Consider the following 27807-nt stretch of genomic DNA (forward strand, 5'->3'; position numbering starts at 1 on the left):
CATGTTCTATAATGCACAGGGAAAGAGGATTTCCTAGGATTTTAAACTGTGTGAGGGATCACACAATATATGGCTTTCTGGTGAAATTTAGATAAAGTGGTTATTACACAGCCACATTTTACAATCGTTTTCCTTTCATTTATAGTTTTTTTTATTTTTTTGCTTTTTTGGATCATACTCAGCGATACTCAGAGGTTACACCTAGCTCTGGACTCAGGAATCACTCCTGGTGGTGTTGAGAGACCATATGGGATGCCGGAATCGAATCCCGCTCAGCCGCGTGCAAGGCAAACACCCTACCCACTGTACATTCGCTACGGCCCTTCAGTTATAGTATTAGAGAAAAGAGAAGTGAATAATGAGTACAGAAAAAAAAAAGGTACCACTGTAATTCTTAGAACAGGAATAAAGAAAATAAAGCTTTTCCAGGATCTAGCTATTCCTTAACTTTCAAACCTTCCCACTGCCTTTTGTTTTCTTTTCTATCGTCCTTTTTAAAATGTTTTATGATACTCATGTAATGTGGTTACAACAGTTAAATTTATGATGTTGATGTATGTTACTGCACTCACCGCCACCACTATGCCCGTGCCATTTCTAGACATTTTCATCTCCCCACACCTCCCCGCCACTGCTTAGTAATTAGTTTTGGAATCCAAGGTCAAGAATTATTCTATACCACTCAATTCCCTTGTTTGGGTCGCTCAATATTCCAAAGAGACCGAGTGAGATCTCCCAGTCTTTCAAAAGACCCGAGATAAGAATCTCAGAGGGCCAGGCCTCAGAGCAGAGTCTACCCGTCTACCCAGAGTTACTGGGCGGAGTTCCCCGAAGCAGGAGGAAGGTCTGTGGTTAGACCGCCTTCCCCCTAACTCTCTACGCCAGGCCACCTGCGCCAGAAGCTGCAGCACCGGCTTCTCTATTTGCTTGGGGTTGCCCGACTGAGCCCAGCTCACACAAGCAGAACCAACACTTTTGCTGGGGAGAGGGAGAGGAAGATTCTCCTCCCATCCCCTCACCAAGCACGTACCACACGCACACATTTCTCCTTCCTGCCGTGGCTGCACAACACACACACACACACACACACACACACACACACACACACACTTCTCCCCACATTGGCTGCAAAGCACACAAATGCACACACAACACAACACACATCCTTCTTGCACGCACAAAACGCACACACACCCTTCTCCCCTGCTGACTTAGAATGCTAAAGCAGTTGCGCTCCCTACCTAGCGCCCATGCGTTGCAAAAGGGTGTCCAAGTGTAAGAGACAGCCCGTTCGCAGCGCTGGCACAGAGGAAGGTGGGATGCGTTTTCCGAGCCGACCCCACACCACGCATACTCCGATCTCTCGGAGCGACGGCTAAGTGGGTCCCAGGACAGCACGGAGGTTTTCTCTCGGCACGTGCAGGTCAGCAAAGCTGCCCGAGTGGGACTCCACACCCGCGCCCCTAGGTGAGCGGGAAAGAGCCTGGAAACGCCTCCCCGGCGCCGTTGCCTCGGCGCCGCCGCGGCCTCACCCTCGGTTCCCCGCGCCGCGAGGGGGGGGGAGAGGAGGGAGGATGCTATCGCCCCGCCCCCTCCCAACTGGCCAATGGGCGCCCGGGCCGCGCGCAGCGAGTCCCCGCCTCCGCCGGGGAAACTTGGAGCTGCAGAAAAGTTTGTGCAGAAGCTGGAGGCGCGCGAGCAGAGCTCGGAACCCCACGGCCCGAAAGGAAGAAGAAATGAACAGCCGCAGGTCGGAGTGCCCAGCCCAGTGGACTTCGAGCCGCCCCCAGGATCTCAGAAGCGGCCTCAGCGGCTGCCGCCAACCGCGATAGCTGCCCGTGTCCCCTGCGAGTGGCGAGGAGGGCCGAAGCTCCGTGCCACCTGCTCGCCACTGCGCACCCGGGCCCCGTCTGCTGCAGGAACCTGCGGGTTGTGCGGATCTGGGTCTCGTGTTTGGAAGAACGAACAGAAAGAAAACTAAGATCAGGTTCCAGTGATCTGTTGTTCTCCGAGCTTTGGAAAGCTCGTTCTGCTCTCGATCGCGAAAAAATTGGCCGTCACGGAGACTCGACTCCGAGACCGCAAAGGTTGGGCCAGAGGGGCGAGACTGAAGACAGGTTGGAGGCGAGTCCAGAAGAACTGAGGCTTGACCCTGGGAGCTTTACGGGGCTGTCCCAGCATCGCCCAACAACAGGTGAGTTGGGGTTGAGGGCTCGGAGCAGAGGAGCGCCCCGGGGAAGAAGCATGGGAGGAGATGGCGCGTCCCCCAAGTTGTCTTAAATAGTTGTTTTCAATCAGAATTTTATTGCCATAGAATCTGTCGAGATGCAGAATAAATTGGTGGAATGGGGTGGGTATCGGGAGGGGGAGAGAACGACAAGGTACATTCCTAAGATTAACGTCTCTGGGAGTGGTGTTGCAGGCAGATCTGGGGAGCCCAACTTGGAAACCCACAATCGTGGATGGAATTGCACCCCCACCTCCACCACGGTCCCATCAGCATTTATTTCTGAGGCGCGGAGCTGACCATTTGCAGGTGGCTCTCCCCGCTCACTGCCACCCCGTCTCTGTCCTCCCGTCCTACAGAGCTCGCTCGATCCTAGCTCGACTGGAGCGCTGCAAAGTGACCCGGCCCGCCGGCCACCCACCATGTCCACCTCCGGGGCTAATACGTCGGATCCGTCGGTCCCAAACCGGGTGAACAGCCCGGTGACCATCCCTGCGGTGATGTTCATCTTCGGGGTGGTGGGCAACCTGGTGGCCATCGTGGTGCTGTGCAAGTCGCGCAAGGAGCAGAAAGAAACCACCTTCTACACGCTAGTGTGCGGGCTGGCAGTCACCGACCTACTGGGCACTTTACTGGTGAGCCCGGTGACCATCGCCACGTACATGAAGGGCCAGTGGCCGGGGGACCAGGCGCTTTGTGAGTACAGCACCTTCATCCTGCTCTTCTTCGGCCTGTCGGGGCTCAGCATCATCTGCGCCATGAGCATCGAGCGCTACCTGGCCATCAACCACGCCTACTTCTACAGCCACTACGTGGACAAGCGGCTGGCGGGTCTCACCCTCTTCGCCGTCTACGCCTCCAACGTGCTCTTCTGCGCGCTGCCCAACATGGGCCTCGGCCACTCGCGGCTCCAGTACCCTGACACCTGGTGCTTCATCGACTGGACTTCCAACGTGACGGCTCACGCCGCCTTCTCCTACATGTATGCGGGCTTCAGCTCCTTCCTCATCCTCGCCACTGTGCTCTGCAACGTGCTGGTGTGCTGCGCGCTGCTCCGTATGCACCGCCAGTTCATGCGCCGCACCTCGCTGGGTACCGAGCAGCACCACGCGGCCGCCGTCGCCGCCCTGGCCTTGGCCGCCACCAGCCGGGGACCCCCGGCCACCGCCTCCTCGTCCCCCGCCCTGTCGCGCCTCGGCGACTTTCGCCGCCGCAGGAGCTTCCGCCGCATCGCGGGCGCCGAGATCCAGATGGTCATCCTGCTGATCGCCACCTCTCTGGTGGTGCTCATCTGCTCCATCCCTCTCGTGGTGAGTCTGGGTCGGGTGCTTACTCCTCCTCCCGGGGTCGCCTCTCTTTTTTCTGGACTGCGAACTCGCCTCACCCGGGTGGGCCTGGGTACCCCACACACACACCGCAACACACATACACACACACACACACACACACACACACACACACACACACACTCGCACGCACGCATGCACTGGCTTCTAGAGCCAGCCCAGTGGCCAAAGCAGCCTCCCAGCCCAGATCCAAAATAACACAGGGTGTTTCACCGCCACACGCCAGTGTCTCTCCCTGAAAACCGCTTTCTTTTCTGTCCCCCGGACAGAACCTTCGGGGAACCCTCGCTGCCAGTGGTGGGGGAGGGGGTTGACGGTGGTGAGGAAACCACCGTTTGTGTGACGAAGCCCCATCCTGCATGCTGTGAAGCAGAATCCGAATAATCCGAATTGTCAGGGACAGTGACCTCTTTAGAGCAAGGGGGTTTGCTGGGAGGGTCAGTGGCGGGGGGGTGGGGGGGTCCGACGTTGGGGGTGGTTGGCGGAGGAGTGGATGTAGGGTTCGTGGAGCTTTAGAACAAGTCTATGCAAGGTCTTTTAGAGATAGAAATCAAAGTCTCCGTGGGGGTTCTCTCCTCGCCCCACTTCACACAGGAGTTAACTTCCTGGAACCGACACCCTGTTTCCCTGTTCTACGCGCTGCTCTGCAAGAAACATTTCAGTGCACACTTGGGGTCACAAATCTTACCAAGGGGCTTGGAAACCAAGTTTTGGGGGGGGGGGGGGGAGTCCTCTACGCGCAGGATTGCGCTGCCCTCCTGCAGGCGCATCTATTTCTGGCAGAGCCAGTATTTTGGCGGCTTTCCATGAGCATCAAAGCCCCTAGAGCCAAACAGGGCTCATGTGTGTTACACAATGTGTCTCTCTCCTCAAGCAGTTCCAGTGCTGGCCTTTGTACCATGTCTATGACGAGTTTTTCGGTATATTTGTTTTTACAGCACCTTTTAAAATATTGTCTTTGGGTTCACTTTTTAAATGTTAAAAGTAGACAAGTTCAAACTACCTAATTCTCCGTGCCTATCTTTAAAATCAGATGCGCCAGAAACTGATGGGCAGGTGAACAGTATATTTATCTACAGAGTTCATGAAAGCAGCTAGAGCTGTGACTTACCATTATCCCCAAACATGGAATTCCTGGAAATTCTAAACTACTCACTCAAAAAAAAAGGAGAGAGAGAGATTCACTCTATTTCTTATTTAACATTGGGAGCATGACAGCACGACGGGAGAGTGGGGAAGTGTTTCTTTCTTTTATTAATACTGACTAGAGATCTTTAATATAGCTTTAATAGGAAATATGATCTCTTTGATTAAAGTGACTGTAAGTGGAAGGAACTTAAAGGTGGCTAAGAGCCAGTGTACAGTAGCTTCTTGCCAGTTTATATAAACAGAAGTTAGTATGCTTGGTCAGAAAGCCTTTAAACTCTCAAGATGCAGCGTAAGTTAGAGTTAAGTAACACTTGAGCCACGCACATTGATTTTACCACTGTAACAATTCAGAAGACAGTGAGAGCTGAGAAAACGCTTGCTGGACCCTTTTCTCTGGTCTCTGCCTTCTGTTTCATGGAGCATAAACAAACTACAAAGAGCTGTGTTGTTCTTGGTAGAATTTTTACTTTAGGGAACTGAGAAATTAGAGTTAGAAACTTAGGAAACTGCCATCCTTGTGAAGCATGTTTTGGCTGGGGGTAAGTGTGTGAAGTTTCTGGTGCCTTCCTAGTCACGAATGAACTGCTTTGTCTCCAGAGCAGAGGCATAAGAAACCGCATTGTGGTGGATATAAGTGGTGGATCTGACTGCATGGGGCAGAGCCGTTTATCATAAACGCTTTGAAGGCCTTTGAGAAGATAGAGGCAAGCAATTATAGGAACTGTTTTTGTGGTTTGCAGACTAACTGTATTTTAACTAACAAAATACTGCCCGTCCTTATCAAGGCAGTAACATGTAGATATTAAGTAATCTCGCCCTGAGAATTGAAACTGGCTCTGCTAAGCAATCTTTCCATAGTCAAGTACTTACATGCTTTTGTCAGTAAGAAGGAATCATAAATAGTAGAGGTTTCACTCAGGGGCCTTTGGTTTGGGCTACTGGACTACTTAAATCTAGTTTCAAATTCATTTAATTGCAAATTACTCATAAGCAATGGGGCCATTATACTACACCAGATTTAGCTACTATGCAAAGAATTGTCAAGGAAATATGTTTACAACTGAAGTCTTCCTTGGCTTACTTTTACAGCTTTCTCGTTTCTTTATTTACATATTGTGATTCAACTTTAAAATTTCAGACATTTAAAGCACTTGCTCCTGTTTTTAGTTCTAAGAAGACTAATGACTATTGTGACTTTTTCAAACCAACTTTTTCAAGTTGGTTTCCAGTCCTATTTGAAGAAAATCAAATCCTCCACCCTTCAAAACTGTTTAAAATGCCTCAGAAAATGAACAAATCAATAAATTAATGCTTCAGAATAACTATATAAATATATAACTGTTTTCAATCAAACACTATTTACTTGAAATTTAAGAAAGCTTTATAAAACATATAGGGGTAAATAGTCCCAGAAAAGTCACCAACTTTTCTTATTTCTGTCTTTGTACTCAGGGAGGAGAAAAAAGCATGCAGTGAACCTCCCTCAGAGGCCTTCCCAAAGGTTGTTGATACTAAATTTGCTTGGAAAAGTCCATTTTAATCAGTTGCCCAGAATATATGTTTTATAAGTAGAAGTAATCTCATATTAGAAAGTTGAGAAAGGTTGGGAAGCTGGTTATGTATAAGAATAAAGTCACAGGCATCTGTCCAGTGAGTCACAATCTATGAAGCAAGGTCGGCCTGTGAGAGACATCATACAACTCGATTTACTGAGAGGGTGGTTCTTGTCACTGTCTCTTCATTTGTAAACAGCCTCTAACTTTAAGTCTGGGACAGCGAAAAAATAAAAGCATCTATGCTTAAGATACAGCAAAGGTATTGAACTCTAGAACTGGCAAGTAAGACAGACTCCAAATGTCTGGGAGTCTGCTACATACTAAAGCTAAATCAACCTCTGGTGTCTAATTTTGCGATGACTAGGGTAATAATGTCGATTAGAATCAAATTCTGCTTCAAAGACAAACAGCTCCACTATAGGCTTGAGAAAGCATTTCCCCCATGCACGGGCAAACCAAGGCATATTAATTGCTTACTTGTTCCTTTCATTCTCTTTCTTACTCAGAGGGAGTAAGTCTTCATCTCCATTTGAGGAAGAATGTCAGATTTGATCAGTTTTCTTTGTTAGAGGAAAGAAACTTAAGTACATAGGAAAATAACTGCATGTAAATGGTTATCTGATTGCTTGCTATGAAGTAGTGTTCAAAAAGCCTATGCAGGGACCCTGGGATAAGGCTCAGGTATAGAATGAATGGCATGCATGTGTTGACACCTAACTCCAGGGGGAAAAAAAAGAAAAGCAAGAAAAAAAAAGGAAAAGTAGAAACAAGGAGAAAAAAAAAAGTTATCACCAGCATTACCTCAGCAAATATTTATTATAGGACAGGGTAAAAAAAAGCCCTATAATTAGATAAACTTTGTTTACCATAGACAAATGTATATGGAGCCTTAGACAGGTGTTGGGATTTTAAGTGAGCAAAAATCAGTTCTACTGGTGCAAGGTGAAGTCATAAACCACAGGAGAACCTGAAGAATTTGATTATTTAATAAAAAAAGATTTGACTGTATGAAAAATCAAGCAATTCTTAAAAAGCCATTTTCCTAGTCATAACATGAAAACGCAGGTCTATTAATAGTACCTTGGAGCCTGCACAGTAACTTGTATATGTAGGTTCCATGTCCAGCATCTCATTTGAACCCTGAAGAAAGCACTAGAAGAAAATAGGGTCAGTCAGGATTTTCATTTTCTCTGCCTCTCCATTTCTGTTTCCTCCACTGCGGACGACAAATTTGTCATTTTGCAAGTTTCTGGATGAATATGGTGCACACTCTTTTCAAAATGCTTTTCTGAACACCACCCACCCACCCCACACACACACATTCCAGTTGTGAGGTGTTTTTCTTTTCCTCTTCCAGCCATTTCCTTTCATGTGTAGTTCATCAGTTAATTCACTAAGTCACTATAAACCCAAGCATAGATACACAAACACCCAGCATGCCATTCAAGAGAGACATACAGCATTCAGGGAGCCAGGAGACAATGTTCATTCACATACACTGTAGTTTGGGTTGTGATGGATGTGATTGCTCCCGTGTCGATTTCTTGAGATGGAAAATGGGCTTGGTTATCTGCTCTTGGCCATCTCAGATACTGGAACGTCTTAGCAATGCTCTGTGCCCAAGCCAATGGTTTTACTGAACATGAGCTCACAAGATTTTTTTTTATTTCTACAGAGTTGAAAATAATAGTTTAAAATAATGCTTCAGAAATAATTGTCCGAAGCAGAACCCGAACTATAGAAAAGAATTACCTTGCCTGCAGGAAATGACAGTTAATGAGCTAATGAGAAGGAACACTCAGCCTCCTTTCACCACGACCTTCTCAAGGAATCTGTCTCTTATTCTTCAAGGGTTTTGTTGTTGTTGTTGTTGTTGTTATTGTTGTTGTTGTTGTTGTTCATAAAATTTATATTTAGGATTTTTTTAATTTAAAAAGAAAAAAACAGTAAGAATGTTTGTTATCAGCTGAGTCTGTTCTGAATTCCTCATCAACAGATAACTACCATTCCCCTTGCAGGCCCAGTGCACTCATTCTGCTAATGGGATCTGCTCATTTATTGGAAAGAATTTCTACTCTAAGAGTTAATTGCTAAATCAACCTAAACTCCCACTGTTTTGGTTTGGGCCACATCTGGTGGTGCTTGGGAGTTACTACTCGAGCAGTGCTCAGGAGACCAGGAGTTGCTAGGGATGGAACCTGAGGCTCCCACATGCACAGTGTATGCTCCAGCCCTTTGGACCATCTCCCAGCCCACATATTTATCAATTAGACATTCTTAGCCAACAGATTGTGTTTCGTCAGAAAGGACGTGAGCACTCTACCCCAAAGCTACCTTTAAGCAGTAGTTTTCAAAAATTTTATATACTGCACAGTGGTGATTGATGTATTCCACACATGGGTTACCAAAAATAAAGTCTGTCCAGATATATGTGAGGTATTTTTCTGAGCACTGTCATAATGTGTACATAATCGGAAGGAGCATAATATGAACAGAAATTTGATTCTTGGGTGTTCACTTCTACAACACAGACCTTTTCATCTAGCTTTCCTATCATCACCTCTTCTTTCCTAGGTATCAGATTTTCTCAGAGAAGTGTCCTATGCTCCAAATCCCTATATCTAGTCAAACCTAAGAAATCTGCAGCTACAAAAATATATTTGTAAAATTTCAAGAGTAAATAGATTTTGTGCTCAGTGAATTCCGTTAGGGATTTGAATTAGAGGTTTATCTTGTTTTATCAGCAGCACACTCGTCCAATACTGAAAACTGCCTGAAAATAGTGTATTTCTGTAACATATCATGTCTGTTTTATGGGAGTTATAGAAAAGGGTTTTCCCTCCTCAGCTGAGGGCCTAGGCTGCATGGCCCCACTTAGTCTCGGTTTTCCCCATTAAAGGAGAGCAAATCAAATAGGATTTCTAGTGAGACAGCTGATTCACAGATTTTTTTCAAACTTGACAAGGTACATGGAGCTTTATTTCAGTGTCCTCCTCCCTCCCTCCCCCCACCACCCACCACCTGCCAAATTGGTCAATCACCATTGAGAATATGCTACAAAGGAAAACTCATATTATTTTCAAACAATTTGACCAACTTTTGAGAATTTTTTACCTTAGCTTGGAATTTTACTTTTCCTACTTATCATTTTTGTTCCTCCTGTCAGTGCCCTTGACAGCACTCCCAGGGCAAGTCTGGTGGCTGGTGTGAACCTAAGCCATTCTCCTCATGGAGCTCCAAATAGGCTTTCTTGCATTTCTTTTACTACGGCTGCCTGTATTCATGGTGGCTTTGGATGAAGTAAGAATAGTCAGGGAGGATTATTTCCTTGCCCATTATTAATAATTATATAATATTCTGTCTTTCTAAAGGTCGTAGTGCTAATTTTTAATTTCTTTAATTACAAATTTCATTCCTTCCCCCATCCCCCAACCCATTTTAACGACCAGGAACGTTCTCCTTTCAGTAGTAACCATTTTCCTTTGAGATAGCAGTGGAAGCGGCAATAAGTGACAAAACATTTTAATGGCCAAAAAAATTCAAACGCCAGGTTCAGAATGGATTCAAAGAGGAACTTGGAGGTGACTGTGCAAAAATGCATCTGGTGAAAACTCCCGCTTCGTGAAGTAACACTGCCCCCTAGAGGCCGCAAGCACCAAGTACACGCAAACCCAGCAGCTGGGTTTTTTCCAGGATAGCACCTGGTTGATGCTAGCAGATTCCTTTACCCCTCAAAACAGTATGTAATGTGAATAAATTATTACCAATGATTGCTTTGTAAATATATAATTCTTTAACAGACGTCCTTCAAGTCCGCTGGGACATAAACAGTAAATGGAAGGAAGTTATATGAAGACTTGAGGCTTGGGAGATGGCAGTGAGGAGGTGTGGGGATTCTGCACTACATTCTTCAGAGCTCCAAATCTCAGTAACAGTAGCTAAACTGAACATAACCCTGTAGACCTGAAGGAATCTGTCAGTGCCCGCTTGACTGAGAACCTCAAAAAAGAATACAGTTGGGAGAAATCAAGGTGCTTTGTATTTGCTAGTTTTTAAAAGAATAGAAAAGCAGTCATACTTTGTCTTCATGGTATTCTTATACGTGAATTTTTTTAAGTCTATCGGGGTGGGCTTGGAGCAATAACATAGTAGGTAGGGCGTTTGCCTTGCATGCAACTGACCTGGGTTCGATTCCCAGCATCCCATATGGTCCTCTAAGCACCGCCACGGGAAATTCCTGATTGTAGAACCAGGAGTAACCCCTGAACATCGCCGGGTGTGACCCAAAAAGCAAAAAAAAAAGTCTGTCAGGCATTAATAAGCTACTGTTAATTCCAGTTTAGTTATTTAGCTGTGTTTCAAGGAATTAGTTTCTTCACAGAATAATAAGGCCTGAAAAAGATTGGGAAAAGTTTTGAAAGGAGAGTTGATAACATTAGATGATTGTTTTAACCAAGGAACAAACTCAGAAAGAAAATTAAAACTGTTTTTTTGGTCATTCTGGATGATATAAAATTCAGATACGAGTTTAAAACTTTCCAGGAGGTTCTTTCTAGATTGTATAATAAGGGATTATCTGGGCTTTTCTATGGTTGTATGGTTAGTAACAACTTCTGGGCTCTACAAAATAAATGACAACTGAAATAAGGGAAATTAATGATTATTGGGAAAGACTCTTCATTGGACTTACAAAAACATAAAAGCACTCATAGAAAAGAAGGTAGTAAAATGCTTCTGGGGGAATTTTATGCAAATGTGGCCTGTACACGCATTGTGTTTTTGTATCCCATCTTTGGTTTTGGAAAGATATTCATAAAAGTGGCAAAAATATTTTAAAAGTTACACTAATGGGAACCATAAAGTGTTAAGTACAGCTGTAAGTACACCATCGACGGTTTTTCTCAGGCTAGGGTAGGTTTCTTTTTTATCTTGGTCCTTTTTACCAGAAAAGAGGCCAGCTACTCACTGTTGCCAAGTTAGATGCTGTAGGTAAATATTTCCCGGGGGCTGAAGGATAAGTTCTAAAGGTGGCATTGCCTTTATGCAGGTGCGAGTGTTCATCAATCAGCTCTACCGGCCAATTTCGGAAAAAGACATCAGCAAAAACCCGGACCTGCAGGCTATCCGCATCGCTTCCGTGAACCCCATCCTGGACCCCTGGATTTACATCCTGCTGCGGAAGACGGTGCTCAGTAAGGCCATCGAGAAGATCAAATGCCTCTTCTGCCGCATCGGGGGGTCCCGCCGGGAGCGCGCGGGGCCGCCCTGCTCGGAGAGCCGGAGGACGTCGTCGGCGCTGTCCAGCCACTCGCGCTCCTTCCTGTCCCGGGAGCTGCGGGAGGTCAGCAGCACCTCGCAGACGCTGCTCTACCTGCCCGAACTCAGCGACGGGGGCCTGGGGGGCAGGAGCTTGCTGCCAGGGGTGCCGGGCGTGGGCCTGAGCCACGCGGAGAGCACGTCGCTGAGGACTTTGAGAATCTCAGAGACCTCGGACTCGTCCCAGGGCTCCGAGCGGGTCCTCCTGGTGGACGAGGTCGCAGGGAGGGGCCGGACCGGGCCCGCCCCGAAGGCCAGCTCCCTGCAAGTCACGTTTCCCAATGAAACACTGAACTTCTCCGAAAAATGTATCTAGGCGCCCGGGAAGAAAAGAAACCCGGTTCTTCGGTGGCATCTAAAGGCCAGCGCTTGTGACTCACTGTCCCGGGCGGCTGGGCGTGGGAGCACTTTTCAGACAACTCTCAGTTCATTCCTATGGGACCCTCCACTCCCCCACGCTGTCAGTGACATGCAGGATTCCACGACTTGCCCGGGGGACACAGGTCACAACTCTTGAGGGCTGAGAAGTCTGACTCCGTCTCTCTACCTGATTAAGAGGGTGGGGGGAAGTTTTGCCATTTTCGTGACGTCCAAAGTTACATCCTGCGCGGAGCAGGCCCGGAACCAAGGGCTCCAGTCCAATAAATGAGGAGGGTTAGCTAGCGGTCTGGTTGGACTGTCACTCAAGCATGAAATGTGAATTTTATTGTTGTAAATATGATTTAAGGTATTTAAGGTGTTTCTTCTCTGTGAGAAGGTTTGTTGTTAATACAAGGTATAATAAAACTGTGGTAACCCCTCTCCTTCCTGTTAACCAGCTGAAGTTGCAGACGTCAGAATTTATTTTATAAGCCAAGTAAGGCGGAGGTGTTAGAAATTCACAAACTACTATCTGTAAAACCAATATCAAGACCTTTTAAGTTAGGGTTTAATGCTATTAAAGAAATAAAGAAAAATACTATTTAAGACATTAAGATGACAATCCAAGATATCATTTACTAAGTTGTAATAAGCAGTGGGAAATTCGGTGATGCTACATTCAGAAAATTTATTTCAGGAGAACCCAGCATACTAGTAACATTTTTTTATTTTTGTCCCCATTAACTGGAACTTTTACTAATGTAACATAAATTTTAAAGAATCTTTACTAGACGGCCGTTGATTGAAGTATGTAGTAGGAAAATGAATCTCAACCTCTGACTTTCCTCCTGGAAGCATGCAGTTTGACTTTTCTAAGAAATGTTGTAGAATGTCCCTTACAGTTGAGAGGAAAGGCAGCGGGTACCCCAAGGACCTTCAGAAGGTGTTTGTGAGATGTGGGAAGATAGGTCGATTACCCTTTCACAATGTCCTAAGTGTTGACCAGATGAAGAGGTGTAGCACTTGCCTGAGTGAGATTCACCTCCTACCAGTCTCATGAAAGACCCCAGTAATACTGGACTTACTTGAAGGGCCTTTATCAAAGAAATATTAAGCATGTTTTTTTGCTTAAAGTGTTTTTGTGAATTGCTTGGTTGTAATTAAATTTGAGCCTGTTAAGTGATAAAAAGCAGTTGTACCAACTGAAAATCTTTTGGAGACTATAGTTAAATAAATGCTCTCTATCTGAGTTTCATATTCTCAGTTTTGGAAAACGTGTGTGATTTTTGTCTCAGACCACCTTCAGTAATTTGGGAATTTTCATTTTCTTTTGAGATAATGATAAATTCAGAGAAGAGTTGCAACAGTAGTCCCTATGAAGGCTTGGTTGTATATCACGGAGAATGTTATTTTGAAGGCAAAGTTTGGGCTGGAGAGATAGTACAGTAGCATGCTGCCGATGATCAAGGTTTGATTCTGGGTACCATATATGGTACTCCAAAACCTAGCCAAGGAATGATTCCTGAGTGCAAAGCCAGGAGTAAGCTCTGAGCACTGCCTGGTGTGACCTCAGGACAAAAATAAATAGGAAGCCATAAGTTTGTGTATGAGTTATAATCATTTCTCCAGTAGAGTCAGGGGTATTGCTCAAGCAGTCGAGCACATGTGAGATCTTAGATTTGATCCTTGATACCACGTGGTTGCTGAACCCCACCCTGAGCACTTCTGGGAGCACCCTCCAAAAATCACTATTAATTTTTTTAAATTCTTTAAATATTTTTAATCACTAGATGGAAGGTGAATATGACAGATTTAGACATCCTCTGAATATTTGTTACAAATAATTTGGCATCAACTTAGGGCCTTTTGACTTATAAGTTTCCTCTAGATAAGTGCTTCTGGAACTTGAGCATGCACCCATCATTTGGAGAGTCCGTGAAGGATTTCTGGGGTGTATTTATCTCAAAAAGCTCTAAGTGATACTAACGGCCGACAGAGGCCACATTCCAAGAGTCACAGTCCTTAGGAATGAGGCCATGATTTACTAGTGACAAGTTTCAAAGACACTTTTAGACAAAGTCAGGGAAACAGGACCTGCTTTTCAACTGCCTGATGGCATATCAGTTCTCAGTTGAAGCAGAGAACAGCTCAGAGAAGGGTCCCTTAGCTCAGACTTCTGCCAGGTTCTGATTTTCCACGTCTAAGGTAACAATGTATGAGAAGATACTTGCAGGAAATATTTCACTTGTGAAAAATAATTTGCTTTTCGCCTATATTCATGAATAATAAGATTGTAAATGTGTAATTTTATATATATACATATGCATATAATATATATGGAATATGGAGAGAGTGAGGGTTCTATTTGTAGGGAAAAATAAAAGGTTCACAAGGTAGCATCAATAATATTCTAATAATGAAAGACTAAAAGATTACACTAAGACAGCATGTTAAAACACACAGAGCTGGTAGTTATCATTTTCTTTCTTTTTCTTTTTACAGTCCCAGTTTCAAAGCCAGAGTCTCACACATGCAAGGCAAGTGCTCTACCACTGAGCTGTATCCCTAGAAGTCCTAGATAATGCATAATACAAGAGATGAATGCAAAGACATAAAATTTTATAATGGAATGAAGGAAACTTTTGCTATTCACAAAGACATGAGATATATTTATATGTGTATTTATGTTTATATATACACATATTCATGACTTCTAAGGAGCATGAAAAAAGCTAACACAACCAATTAATTTATCAAAGTGATAGACTTACAAGGTGAATATATAAACCAATAGTATTTTATGTAATGAAACAATTGGAAGATAAAATTTATCAAATTGACAAATGGAAAATTTCAAATTGGAAAATGAAATTTAAAAGACATTCCTTGGAGCCAAAGCTATAGTACAGCTGGTAAGATGACTGCCTTTAACAGATTCCCAATTTGGGTTCCATCCTCTGCACTCCACATGGTTCACAAAACCCTCCAGGACTGAACCTGAGTGCAGAGTCGGGAGTAAGCTGAGCTCTACTGGGCATGTCCCCAAAACTAAATAAATTAAATAAAGATATTTTTCACAGTAGCTTCATCACAAAAACAAGAAATAAGGATAAACTTGACAAAATATGGGGAGGTGTTACAGAAAACTAAAACCACATTAATATAAATCAGAATTAAACACTGAGTGTTAAACTATATTTCTAGGGGTCTTATGGATTATTTTTTTCTTTTTCAGTGTTGGGCCACACCTGGCAATGCTCAGGGCTTACTCCTGGCTCTATACTCAGGAATCACTCCTGGCAGTGCACAGGGGACCATATAGGATGCTGAGAATCGAACGTGGGTCAGCAACATGCAAAGCAACTGCCTTGTACTCTCTCTCTCTCTCTCTCTCTGCTCCAAGTCACAATTATAGATCCAAAGACATAATATTGATGACAACTCTTCCCAAACTGATTACAGATGCAACAAAATCCCAGCAGACCATTAAGTATACAATAACCTAAGGTGTTTATAAAGAAACTAGAACACTTAAACCATTTGAAGGGAAAATAGGACATAATAGGACAAATCATATTTTTAAGACCAAGTTTTATTATTATTAGGAGGTGAGGAGGGACTTGTTTGAGGCCACTCCTGGGAGTGCAAGGAATTAGCCTGCCCCAATACTTCAATTTTTAAACTACAGTAGTCCACAGTATGATGTTAGCAAAATTATCATAAGATTAGTAGGAGCCTGGGGCTGGAGCGATTGGACAGCATGAAGAGCATTTGCCTTAAGTGCAGCCAACCAAGGTCCAATCCCTGACATCCCATCACTTGATCACTTGACATTTCATTACTCATTGTTTTGCTTGAGCAGGCGCCAGTAACGTCTCCATTCATCCCTGTCACATGCTAGTGTAGCCCAATGGTGTCTCCTCGCGCCAGGAACATGAACAGCCTCAAACTGATCATTCAGGGTCTTGACAAAGAAGCCTGACCATCTAGTAGGTGGGAGGCCATGCGATCTTTTGACATCCCATGAAATCCAGTCGGTAATGGCTCTAGTCCAGCAGTCATCTCCAAATCGCATTATGTGTCCAGCCCATCTGACTTTCGTTGCCTTGGCAAACAAGACAGCATCCCTGCTTCTTGATCGTCAATGGAGGTTGGAACTACAGATTCTTTTTCTCACTTGAGTGAAGCATGATATTCCATGCATAGCTCTTTAGATTCCTCTTTGGGAGACCTGAATAGCATTCTCATCTTGTTTTTGTAGGGCCCAGGTCTCTGAGGCATATGTTAATGCAGGAATAACTGGAATCAAAGAGATGTGCCCGGAGCCGGAGGTTCTTCGTCCTCTTAGCCATTTCTTCAACGCTCTTGAAGGTGTTCCAACCTGCTCTCTTCCTGCGCAACTCAGGTGCCAGGTCATTTGTCACGTTGACTTCTTGACCTAGGTACACCTAACTGTTGCATTCGGAGATGTTCATTCTGTTGAGAGCAAATGGAACGTCAGGAACAAGACTGTTTCTCATAAACATTGTCTTCATGAGATTCAGCTGTAATCCAACCTTTCCACACTCATGGTCGAAGTCGGCCAGCATTGTGCCACTTGGCTGATGTTTGGTGTTATTAAAACAATGCCATCAGCAAAGCGGAGGTGGTATAGTTGCCGACCATCTATCTTCACTCCCATTCCTTCCCATTCCAATCATTGCATGCCGTTCTCGAGGGACTAATCTTTATGGGCACTGAAGATTCGGTGAAATGGTATCCCCCTGCCTCTCTCTTGACATGGATGATCTCTTCCTTGTAGAATGGTGAGATCCTGGTAGTGACTCCGTAATACAGCTCACGGAGGATCCTGATGTATTGAGTTTGAACGCCCTATTTAGCTAGGGCTTCGATGAGCACTTCACTCTCAACAGAATCAAAGGCCCCCTTTAAATCAATGAATGTTAGACAGAGAGGCATCTTGAACTCCCAAGAAACCTCAATGAGCTTGGTTATCATGTGGATATGGTTGATTATGCTGAATCCTCTTCGGAACCCGGCTTCCTCACACGGTTGTCCTTCATCTAGTGTTCTGCTAATACTATTCAGGATGACTCGAGTGAACAGCTTGTAGAACACAGACAACAGGCATATCGGGTGATAGTTGCCAATGTCGTGGATGTCTCCCTTCTTGTACAGTAGTACAGTCCTTCTCATAGTCCAGTTTTCCATTGGGACAGAACTTTGCATTCAGACAGGTAGCGTGTGAAGAGCTGAGCCAGTGTATTGATGAGAACTGATGGCAGGTTCTTCAGGTGACATTCCATATGGTTCCCAAATCCCCCAGGAGTGATCCCTGAGCACAGAGTCAAGAGTAAGCCCTGGGCACAGCTGGGTGTGCACTCCCTCCTCCCATAAAGATTAGTCCTAATAGACTAATAGAAAAAGTATAATAGAAAAGAACTCTCAGATCCTCAAATACAATTGATTTTAAACAAGATACGAGGAATTTCAAGAGAGGACACTCATGCCAATAAAACATACTTGGGTAACATTGAAAAAAGGACTTTTACACCTCATGTCTACATAAAAGTTAGTGTTATTGGATCACAGACAAATTATAAAAGCTAAATCTTTCAACATAGAAAATCTTTCAACTATAGGAATTAGTGCAATTTCTTAGCACTCGAGCGGGCCCAGTAACGTCTCCATTGGAGACTTTGTTGTTACTGTGTCTGGCATATCGAATACTCTCGGTAGCTTGCCGGGCTCTCCGAGAGGGGCGGAGGAATCGAACTCGGGTCGGCCATGTTGGCCGCTTGTAAGGCGAACGCCCTACCCGCTGTGCTATCGCTCCACTCAAAAAGTATAACTATTTAAAAATACTAAAATAATATGTAAATTGAATTTTAGTTTTGCTTCAAAAAGTTGACAATAAAAAGCAAGTCACATAATATAAAATATCATTATATGAGACTATCACCCAAGGACAGTAGAGATAGGGTCAGAAAGATTGCTCCATTGTTGGAAGCCTGCCTTATAAGCTCGGGGAGAGGGCAGCTGGGAGAGAGAAGGGATCACTACGTCAATGATGGTTGAAGGGATCCCTCGGGATGGGAGATGTGTATTGAAAGCAGACAAAGGACCAACCATGATGGCTTCTCATTATCTGTATTGCAAACCATAATGTCCATAAGTCTAGAGAGATAGTAAGAGGGAAACTGTCTGCCATAGAGGCAGGGGGAGGGGTGGGATGCGGGGATGGGGGGGATACTGGGGACATTGGTGGTGGAGAATGTACACTGGTGGAGGGATGGGTGTTCGATCATTGTATGACTGAAACTCAAACATAATAGCTTTGTAGGTGTTGCTCATGGTGATCATATATAATATATATATAAAGCAAGCCACATATAGAGCAAAATATTCACAATCTATGTATTTCATAAAATAATTTTATCCAGAATATAGAAAAACACTTACAACTCAATAGTAAAATAACCCAAACCAGAAACAGGCCTAATATTTGAACAAACACATCTCAAAATAATATATACAAGCAAAAGGCTTACAAAAATATTCTCAGCATCATTAGGAAATTATGTATGAAAATCACAATCCAGGGTCGGAGTGATACTGTCTTGTCACTCAGGGGCATCCCAAGTGGTCATGGGACCTGGGAGCCACTCTCGCCATACTCAGCCTGGTTCTGTGGAACTGAAGGTTCAGTACTGGTAGTGTCTGGTGGTGTCCAGGTGGTGCCAGGGATTGAACTCAGGTCCTCCTTATTTAAGGCATATACTCCAGCCCTTTGAGCTATCTCCAGCCCCACCCAAAGTCAATGCCCCACCCAAAGTCAATAGACCTTTTAAATATCCTGAACAAATGTTTACATGTTGACTTATCATTCACATATTTTTCATTTTTTGCAGTGCCAGGGATCAAACCAACCACATATACAAAGAAGAGCTCTTCCTATGAGCTTATAGAAATTCAGTAGAATTTCCACTAAAAAAAAAATGAGAGGCCTGGGGCCATACAGATACAGCAGGTGAGGTGCTTGCCTTGCTTGCTGCTGTTAAAGTTTCAAACCCTGGCACTCCATGTGGTCCCCCAAGGCTAGCAGGAATCATCCCTGTGCACAGAGCCAGAAGATAACCCTGAACTCTGATGGGTGGAACCTCGGAAATCAAAACAAAAATTAAGAGACAGGGAGAGAGCTGAGGGAAGAATTCAAAGGACTGGTGTGCAAGTTGTGTATACAGCCTGGGTTTGATCTCCAGCACCCCTAGTCCCCAGAACACCACTGGATATGGCCACCAAACCATACCAAAACGTAACTAGAAAAAAATTATTTAATTACTTTGAAATGTATTCTTTAAACCCCCTTTGCTTAGGTTTAAGGCAGTCATGAAAGGGTATCGCGGGGCTGGAGCAATAGCACAGGGGGTAGGGCATTTACCTTGCATGCGGGCAGACCCAGGTTCAATTCCCAGAATCCCATATGGTCCCCTGAGCAATGCCAGGAGTAATTTCTGAGTGCAGAGCCAGGAGTAACCCCTGTGCATTGTCTGGTGTGACCCAAAAAGAAAATAAAAAGATTATCTTTAGTCTCCTCTTCAGAGTACCGGAAGGACCGAAGTTCAGACATTTTATCACTCACAAAGTTCAGGTTAGAGGACCTCATTTAGGTCTGAGTGAGCGCTGGCCACCCAACAGCAAATCCAGAAAGAGAAAGACCCTCTGAGCCCAGGGCAAGGGCAGACCTGCAACACCAGGCTGCGCCTCCCAGAGGCAATGCGCCTGTACTGCAGAGTTCTCAGGAACCAAGATAGCACAGGGACAGGCTCTGCAGACAGGATAAACTAAAAATAGTGCAGAACGGGGCTTGGTGTCCCATTCTATAACCTAAACTCCCTTTCCTTAGAAGTGCGAGAAAAGAAGAGAGAGAGCAGCATTCCTTGGTTAATGATGTCCAAAGCAGCGGTTTGAATGGAAGCCATCCCCACCTCTGCCTTCCCAACAAAGTGGCTACCCGCCTTCAGCCACTTTCCACCTGGGCATACACAACAGGTTAAATTCACATACAACACACATGAAGGCACATTTCACAGCAGCACAGGAAAGGGCCACCCCTTCTCTTCCATTCAAGACGACACAATTGTGACAAAAGTGGCATTTCATTTCAATTTACTTTGGTAATAATTAGTTACTTGCAAATTTGTTGTGTTGTTTTGGGAGTTGGGGGGGGGGCATCATTAGCAATCTCAGGGGCTACCCCCGCTCAGCTCTGCTCAGAGTCACTCCAGTGCTACAAAGTATGCATTCAGACCACTGAGCTTTGTAGCTCAATTTTATTTATTTATTTATGGAGACGTTACTGGGCCCGCTCGAGCAAATCGACGATCAACGGGAGGGCCTTTACCTTTACCTTTATTTAATTTTTTTTGATTTTTGGGTCACAATTGGTGATGCACAGGGATTACTGCTGGCTCATGCTCTCAGAAATTACTCCTGACATTGCTTAGGGGACCATATGGGATGCTGGTAATTGAACCCGGGTCGGTCGTGTGCAAGGCAAACACCCTACCCACTGAACTCCAGCCCCAAATTTTTTGTGTTTCGTCATGTGTTTAAAACTATGTTTTCACAACAAGGTATGTCTGAAAACAGTAGCTTTTCTTTGGTTTTTGAGCTATAACCTGTTGTCAATGGGACCAGGAGTTTCCATGGGCAAAGTGTTAGATCTAGCACCTTTAAAAAAAATTATTGGGGCTGGAGCAATAGTTCATCAGGTAGGGTGTTTGCCTTGTACGCGATTGACCCAGGTTCGATTCCCAGGTCCCCTGAGCACCACCAGGAGTAATTCCTGAGTGCATGAGCCAGGAGTAACCCCTGTGCATCCCCGGGTGTGACCCAAAAAGCAAATAAAAAATATTTAAAAAGCCAAGATTTACAAAGTTACTGATAGTTGCATTTGAGGCATACAATAATTCAACATCAGTTCCATCAATCCCTCCACCAGTGTCAACTTCCTTCCACCAGTGTTCCCAGAGTCCCTCCCATTCCAACCCCCACTCCACCCCCATCTGTCACCTTGACAGGCACATTGCAAAGTTTCAATGGTTGCTGCTTAGATCTCATGTTTTCAGTTCTGTTGAATCTGTGTTTTGGGTATTTGGCTATTTTTCTCACTCATATCACTGGTACAACTGAAGCCCTGATATCTGTCAACCCATTGCGTCTTGTTCTTTTCTTTCTTTCTTGTTTTCTTTCCTTCTCTGTCTGTCTCCTCTCCAAGTACTGGGGTCAAGGGCTATTAAGTATCCCCCTTTTGCTATAATACATTTCATCCAGTATTTTATATTCCACAGATAAGCGAGATCATCCTGTGTTTCTCTTTCTTCTTCTGACTTAATTTTATTCAACATTGTATCTTCCAGTTCCAATCATTTTGCAGCAAACTGCATGATTTCATCATTCCTTCAACTGAATAGTATTCCATTGTGTATATATACCACGTCTTCATAGTCCATTCATCTGTCTGACACCTAGGTTGATTCCTTATTTTGGCTATTGCACTGAGTGCAGCAATGAATAATGGTGTACACATGTTCATTCAAGAGAGTGTTTTATGTCCTGAAAATAGATGCCCAAAAGTGGAATCACTTGGTCATGTGCAGTTCAATTTTAAGTTTATTGAGAATTCTCCATCCAGTTTTCCAAAAGGGTTGTACCAGGTTGTACCCCCCTACATCAGTGAGTAAGAGTTCCTTTTCTGCCCCATCCTCACCAACACAGATTGTTCTTTTTATTTTTTTATATGTGGCATTCTCATTATTGTAAGATAGTATTTCATTGTCATTTTGATTTGGATCTCTCTGATGACAAGTGATGCTGAACATGTTTTCATGTGCCTTGGTCATCTGCTGCTCTTCTTCTATTCATTTCCTCTGCCCATTTTTTAAATTTATTTATTTTTTATTAGTGAAACACCATGAGATACAGTTGTATACTTACAAGTTGTTGTGCTTGGGTTTCAGTTATGTAATGATCGAGTACCCATCCCACCACCAGTGCCCATTCTCCACCCCCACCAATCCCAGTATCCCTCCCACCCCTCCCATCCCCCATCCCACCCTGCCTCTGTGGCAGGGCACTCCTTTTTGTTCTATCTCTCCTTTTGGGTGCTGTGGTCTGCAGAAGAGACATTGGGTGGCAATCATGTTCTGTCTATAGACTACTTTCAGCATGCATTTCCCATCCTGGGCAGATCTTCCCAGCACCCTTTATTTGGTGCTTCCTTCTCTATCTGAGCTGCCTTTGCCCCTACAGTGTGCGGCTGGCTTCTAAGCCATGGAGTGAACAACCTGGTATTTATCACAGCTGCTCTTGGGTGTTAGTCTCTTATTTTGTTACTTTATGTTATCCAGATGAATTCCTCTGCCCATTTTTGATAGGGTTTTTGAATTGTTGTTGTTGTTGATGTTGATCTTTGTGTTTTATATATCCTGGATAGCATATATCTGATGTCGTGAATAAAAATATTTTTCCCATTCAGTTAGCTGTCTTTTATTTTTAGCTTGTGGGATTTTTTTGTTCGTTTTGCCATGGGGAAGGTCTTTATTTAGTTCCATTTGTTTATTTTTTATTTCGTTGCCTTTGCTAGTGGTATCTGACCATTGAAGGCAACTTTGAGGTCCAAATCTTGAAGTGTTTTGCCTATATTTTCCTCAATGTACTTTATATTACAAGGTCTTTGATCCACTTTGAATTGACTTTTTAAAAACTATAACAGCATTTAATTACAACAGTTTCTCATCAATACAAAAATTTAATGATGATTATATTGGTTTTATTGGTTGGCAGGAGGTTCTTCTACTAAAGGCTCCCAACGGCTTCCATTGCATCATTTTTCTTGCCAGACTTAGTTCGTTTTCAGTCTGCAGAATTGCCTCTTCTATTTGATCACCTTGAAGACTATCTTCTAACTTTTTAACATCTGATTCTGCTTTAACCATAGCCAGCTTCTCATTTGCAATCTCTTTGGTATACTTCCTATAGACTGCATTTGTAGGCATTTTCTCACGAACATCAATAGTCTTCGTGTATAGAATTCTTAGTCTTCCATGTGAACTCCCACAGACTGCCAAGCCCACAATGCCACTCGTTTTCTTCAGCAAATCTGCCACGACAGTGCCTACCTGAATTGACTTGTGTGAAGTGTAAGATATGGATACAACTTGTTTCTTACATGTGGTTATCCAATTTTTCCAGCACTATTTGTTGAAGATGCTATCTTTACTCCATTTCATGTTCTCAACTCCTTTATTAAAAATTAACCACCCACCCCTATATAAGAGGTTTTGTCACAGGGTATTAGATTTCAACTCATTGATCAGAGCATCTATTTTTATTCCAATGCCATGCAGTTTTGATCACTGTAGCTTTACAGTGTAGTTCCAAATAAAGTAATGAGGTACCTCCCGATTTCTTATTTTTCACTATGGTTCTGGCTATTTGCAGTCTTTCCTGATTTCATACAAACTTTATTACTGAATTTTCTAGATTCTGGAAGAATGTCTGAATTTGGATGGGGATTGTATTGAATTTACATAATAGCTTAAGTAAGATATCCTGCTCCCAGCAGCCCAGCAGACCTCCATTACTTTCAACACCTCCACTACCCAGCCGCGGACACCCTCCAGGACGCTTTCCGGACACTTAGGCCAGGACTCACGCAGGGGTGAAGCCCCAGAGAGTCAGGGAAGCAGAACTCTCTGACCCCAGACTCCAGTCTTAACGGTTCCATCAGCAGAGATCCTCTGCCTGCTCCCAGCAGCCTGGCAGACCTCCATTACCTCCACTACCTCCACTACCCAGCCACGGATGCCTTCCAGGATGCTTTCTGAACCACGCGGCCACAATGCAGTTCATAAAACACTTAATACAAGATTACCGCACCATAGTTGAATGTATTGAAATATGGTTTGAAGCATGGGAACACCTGTAAGGGTGATTAGAGGCCACCCTAAGAGCCTCTATCCCTCTCGGAGAGCCTGGCAAGCTACCAAGAGTGTTCCGCCCACACGGCAGAGCCTGGCAAGCTACCCGTGGTGTATTCGATATGCCAAAACCAGTAAATACAATGTGTCCCATTCTCCTGACTCTGAAAGAGCCACCAATATGGCAGCGTTAAGAAAGATGAGGAAGGAGAGGCTCATAAACTCCCAGGGCCAACCGAGGCTGCCAACATGAAGAAGGACAAAAATGACTGTCTGTACTTTCAATGCACGTATGCTGGCATCAGACGATTGAGGACTTGATGGTGCAAGAGCGAAAGATCAAGTATGACATCATTGGTCTGACTGAGACAAGAAGGCATCAATCACATCATGCCGTTTTTGACACTGGGGAAGAACTGTTCCTTGGAACATGCAACAAAAGAGGCGTCAGTGGTGTCAGTGTCCTTGTCAACACGAACTTAGCCATGAGCATTGATTCATTCAAATGCCTAACAACCCGAATTGGACGTTTACACTTGAATAGATGTGACTCACTGCTGGCAGTTTCTGTCTTCATTGTCTATGCACCAACATCCAATTGTGATTAAGGAGAAATTGAGAAGTTCTACATGGAGCTGGAGAAGTTCTATAAAGAAGACCACACCTTCTACAAGATCATTCTTGGTGATTTTAATGCCAAATAGGACCGAGAAGATCAGCCAAAGAACTCCACATCGGGACCCATGGCCTAGAATGGAACGAACAGGGTGAGAGACTGTCTGAGTTCATCATGTCGACTAAGACCATCCATAGTAACTCACAATTCCAGAAGGCTGAATCTAAATGTTGGACATGGGAGTCACCTGGTGGACAGTTCCACAACGAAATTGACCACATCATCGACGGTCTTGTCTGACCGATGTCTCTGTTGTCCCAAAATTCCAAACGGGTTGGGACCACCATCTCCTACGTGCAAAATTCTACTTCACAGAGCGGGGAGAAAGGGCTACAAAGTTTAAGAAGAGAACTCCCAGAATGACCACTAACTAGGAGCTCTTTGGCACTATTGCAGAAACATGGGAAAATGCCATTGTTGACAACACTGACGAGGAATACAACCGACTGGTTCAGCACTTCCATGATTGTGCAAGGAATGCCGAGAGAGAGATAGCCACAAAAAGAATGACTGTCTTCGAAAACTCTCGAGCTCATTTGCCAACGTGGCTTGGTGCAAGCCTCAAGCAACCACAAGTGAATGTCTGAGCTCGCAAAGCAGTGCAGAGAAGCAATAAAGGAAGACCTCAAAGAGAGAAGAGCAGCAGTGCTGGCAGATGCAGCAGAAGTTGGGAAAAGTATTCGCAACGCCTGCCTGTCCTTTGCCAACTACAAGACCAAGATGACTGCCCTCCGACGTCCTGATGGATCTATCACATCTTCCAGAAGGGCAATGGAGAAGATTATCCATGACTTCTACTCAGGTCTCTTTGTTAGCCATGTCCACCTGCCCACATACCAATTCTGCAGGATGGATATGTCATTCCCAATGTTCTCCCTTCCAAAATCCGACAGGACATTTTGTCGGTAAAGAATCGAACAGCACCTGGCACAGACAAGGTCAGACCTGAACACCTGAAGAAACTGCCGTCAGTATTCATCAATACACTGGCTTGGCTCTTCACACACTACCACTCTGAATGCAAGTTTCCATCCCAATGGAAAACCAGCAGGACTGTACTACTGTACAAGAAGGGAGACATGCACAACATTGGCAACTATCACCCGATCTGCCTGTTGTCTGAGTTGTCTATAAACTGTTCATTCAAGTCATCCTGAATAGGATTAGTAGAACACTAGATGAAGAACAACCATGTGAGCAAGCCAGTTTCCAAAAAGGATTTAGCACAACTGACCAAGCTCACAATAACCAAGCTCACTGAGGTTTCTCGAGAGTTCAAGATGCCACTCTGTCTAACGTTCATTCATTTAAAGAAGGCCTTTGATTCTGTTGAGACTGAAGCAGTCATCAAGGTCCTAGCCAAACAGGGTGTTCAAAGTCAATACATCAGGATCCTCCATGAGCTGTATTACGGAGTCACTACCAGGATCTCACCATTCTACAGGGAGGTGATCATTGATGTCAAGAGAGGGGTTCTGCAGGGTGATACTATTTCACTGAAACTCTTCAGTGTCACCCTCAAGAATGTCATGCAATGACTGGAAAGGGAAGGAACGGGAGTGAAGATAGACGGTCGGCAACTACACCACCTCTGCTTCGCTGATGACATTGTTCTTATAACACCAAACATCAGCCAAGCGGCACAAATGCTAGCTGACTTCTACCATGAGTGTGGAAGGGTCAGACTACAGCTGAATCTAACAAAGACAATGTTTATGAGAAATGGTCTCATTCCTGACATTCCATTCACTCTCGATGGGGTGAACATCTCTGAATGCAACAGTTATGTGTACGTAGGTCAAGAAGTCAACATGATGAATGACCTGGCACCTGAGTTGCGCTGGAGAAAGAGAGCAGCTTGGAACGCCTTCAAGAATATCAAAGAAATAGCTAAGAGGACAAAGAACCTCCGGCTCCAGGCACACCTCTTCGATTCCACTGTTCTTCCTGCATTAACATACACCTCAGAGACCTGGGCCCTACGCAAACAAGATGAGAATGCTATTCAGGTCTCCCAAAGAGGAATTGAAAGAGCTATGCTTGGAGTATCACGCTTCACTCAAATGAGAGAAAGAATCCAAAGTTCTGATCTTCGTCGACAGTCAAGAATCAGAGACGCTGTCTCGTTTGCCATGGCTTCGAAAATAAGATGGGCTGGACACGTAATGAGATTTGGAGATGACCACAGGGCTAGAGCCATTACTGACTGGATTCCACAGGATGTCAAAAGATCATGCAGCAGCCCACCTATGAGATGGTCAGACTTCTTCGTCAAGACCCTGAACAATCTATTTGAATCTCTTCCTGTTTCTAGAATGAGCAGATGCCATTGGTCTACATTAGCACATGACAGGGATGGAGACATTACTGGTACCTACTCAAGTGAATCGATGAATAACGAGATGTCAAGTGATCAAGTGAAGATAGTCGTTTTAATAATACTGATCCTTCCAATCCATGTGCGTGGAATATTTTTCCACTTCCTAAGGCCTTACTCTATCTCTATGTTGGTACTGTAGCACTGTCCTCCTGTTGTTCATCGATTTGCTTGAGTGGAACCAGTAACATCTCACAAGAAATTGTGAGACTTGTTACTGTTTTTGGCATATCAAATACATCACACGTACCTTGCCAGGCTATGCCGTGCTGACGAGATACTCTCAGTAGTTTGCCGGGCTCTCTGAGAGGGGCGGAGGAATCAGAGGAATCAAACCTACGTTGGCCATGTGCAAGGAAATGCACTACCAGCTGTGCTATCGCTCCAGCCATCTCTATCTTAAGTGATGTAAATTTATTGTGGTATAGCTCAACCACATCTTTTGTTAAGCTGACTCTTGGATACTTGGTATTTTGGGATAATATTTTAAATAGGATAGACTCCTTGATTGTTTTTTCCTCCTCTTCATCCTCTGTGTATAAGAATGTGACTGTTTTTTGTGTATTAAACTTTGTACCTAGCCACTTTGTTGTTTTGGCTTTTTGTTTCTAGGAGCTTTTTGTGGACTCTAGGGTCTTCTATGTATTTTATCAACTCAACTGCAAATAGTCATAGTTTGAGTTCTTCTTTTCCAGCTTTGCTTCCTTTGTTTTTCTTGCTGTAGTCAAAGACTTCTGATACTATATTGACTAGAAGTGTAGAAAGTGGACATCCTTCTCAGAGGAAATTCTTTCAGTCTCTCTATCTCTATGTTGG

The 27807-nt window shown here is 44.2% G+C and overlaps 1 protein-coding gene and 1 pseudogene across 1 annotated transcript; one reads left to right on the top strand and one right to left on the bottom strand.

The window, feature by feature from the left end:
* Window positions 1-1993: 1993 nt before the first annotated feature.
* On the top strand, window positions 1994-11959 carry PTGER4 (prostaglandin E receptor 4). The gene is made up of 3 exons (XM_056112144.1): window positions 1994-2194; window positions 2587-3537; window positions 11326-11959. The coding sequence occupies exons 2-3, from the start codon at window positions 2650-2652 to the stop codon at window positions 11908-11910; spliced, it is 1473 nt and encodes a 490-aa protein (XP_055968119.1). The 5' UTR covers window positions 1994-2194; window positions 2587-2649; the 3' UTR covers window positions 11911-11959.
* A 10829-nt stretch (window positions 11960-22788) lies between these two features.
* LOC130021285 (NADH dehydrogenase [ubiquinone] 1 alpha subcomplex subunit 5-like) lies at window positions 22789-23745 on the bottom strand (annotated as a pseudogene).
* Between the last annotated feature and the right edge of the window lie 4062 nt (window positions 23746-27807).

The sequence above is a fragment of the Sorex fumeus genome, unplaced genomic scaffold (assembly GCF_029834395.1).
Source record: "Sorex fumeus unplaced genomic scaffold, SorFum_2.1 ptg000015l, whole genome shotgun sequence".
Lineage (NCBI taxonomy): Eukaryota > Metazoa > Chordata > Mammalia > Eulipotyphla > Soricidae > Sorex > Sorex fumeus.

Excerpts from the sequence above, each read along its gene's own strand:
- PTGER4 (XM_056112144.1), top strand. The coding sequence starts at position 2,650 with ATGTCCACCTCCGGGGCTAATACGTCGGATCCGTCGGTCCCAAACCGG. Across the intron at positions 3,538-11,325 it reads TCTGCTCCATCCCTCTCGTG|GTGCGAGTGTTCATCAATCA; the intron begins GTGAGTCTGGGT and ends GCCTTTATGCAG.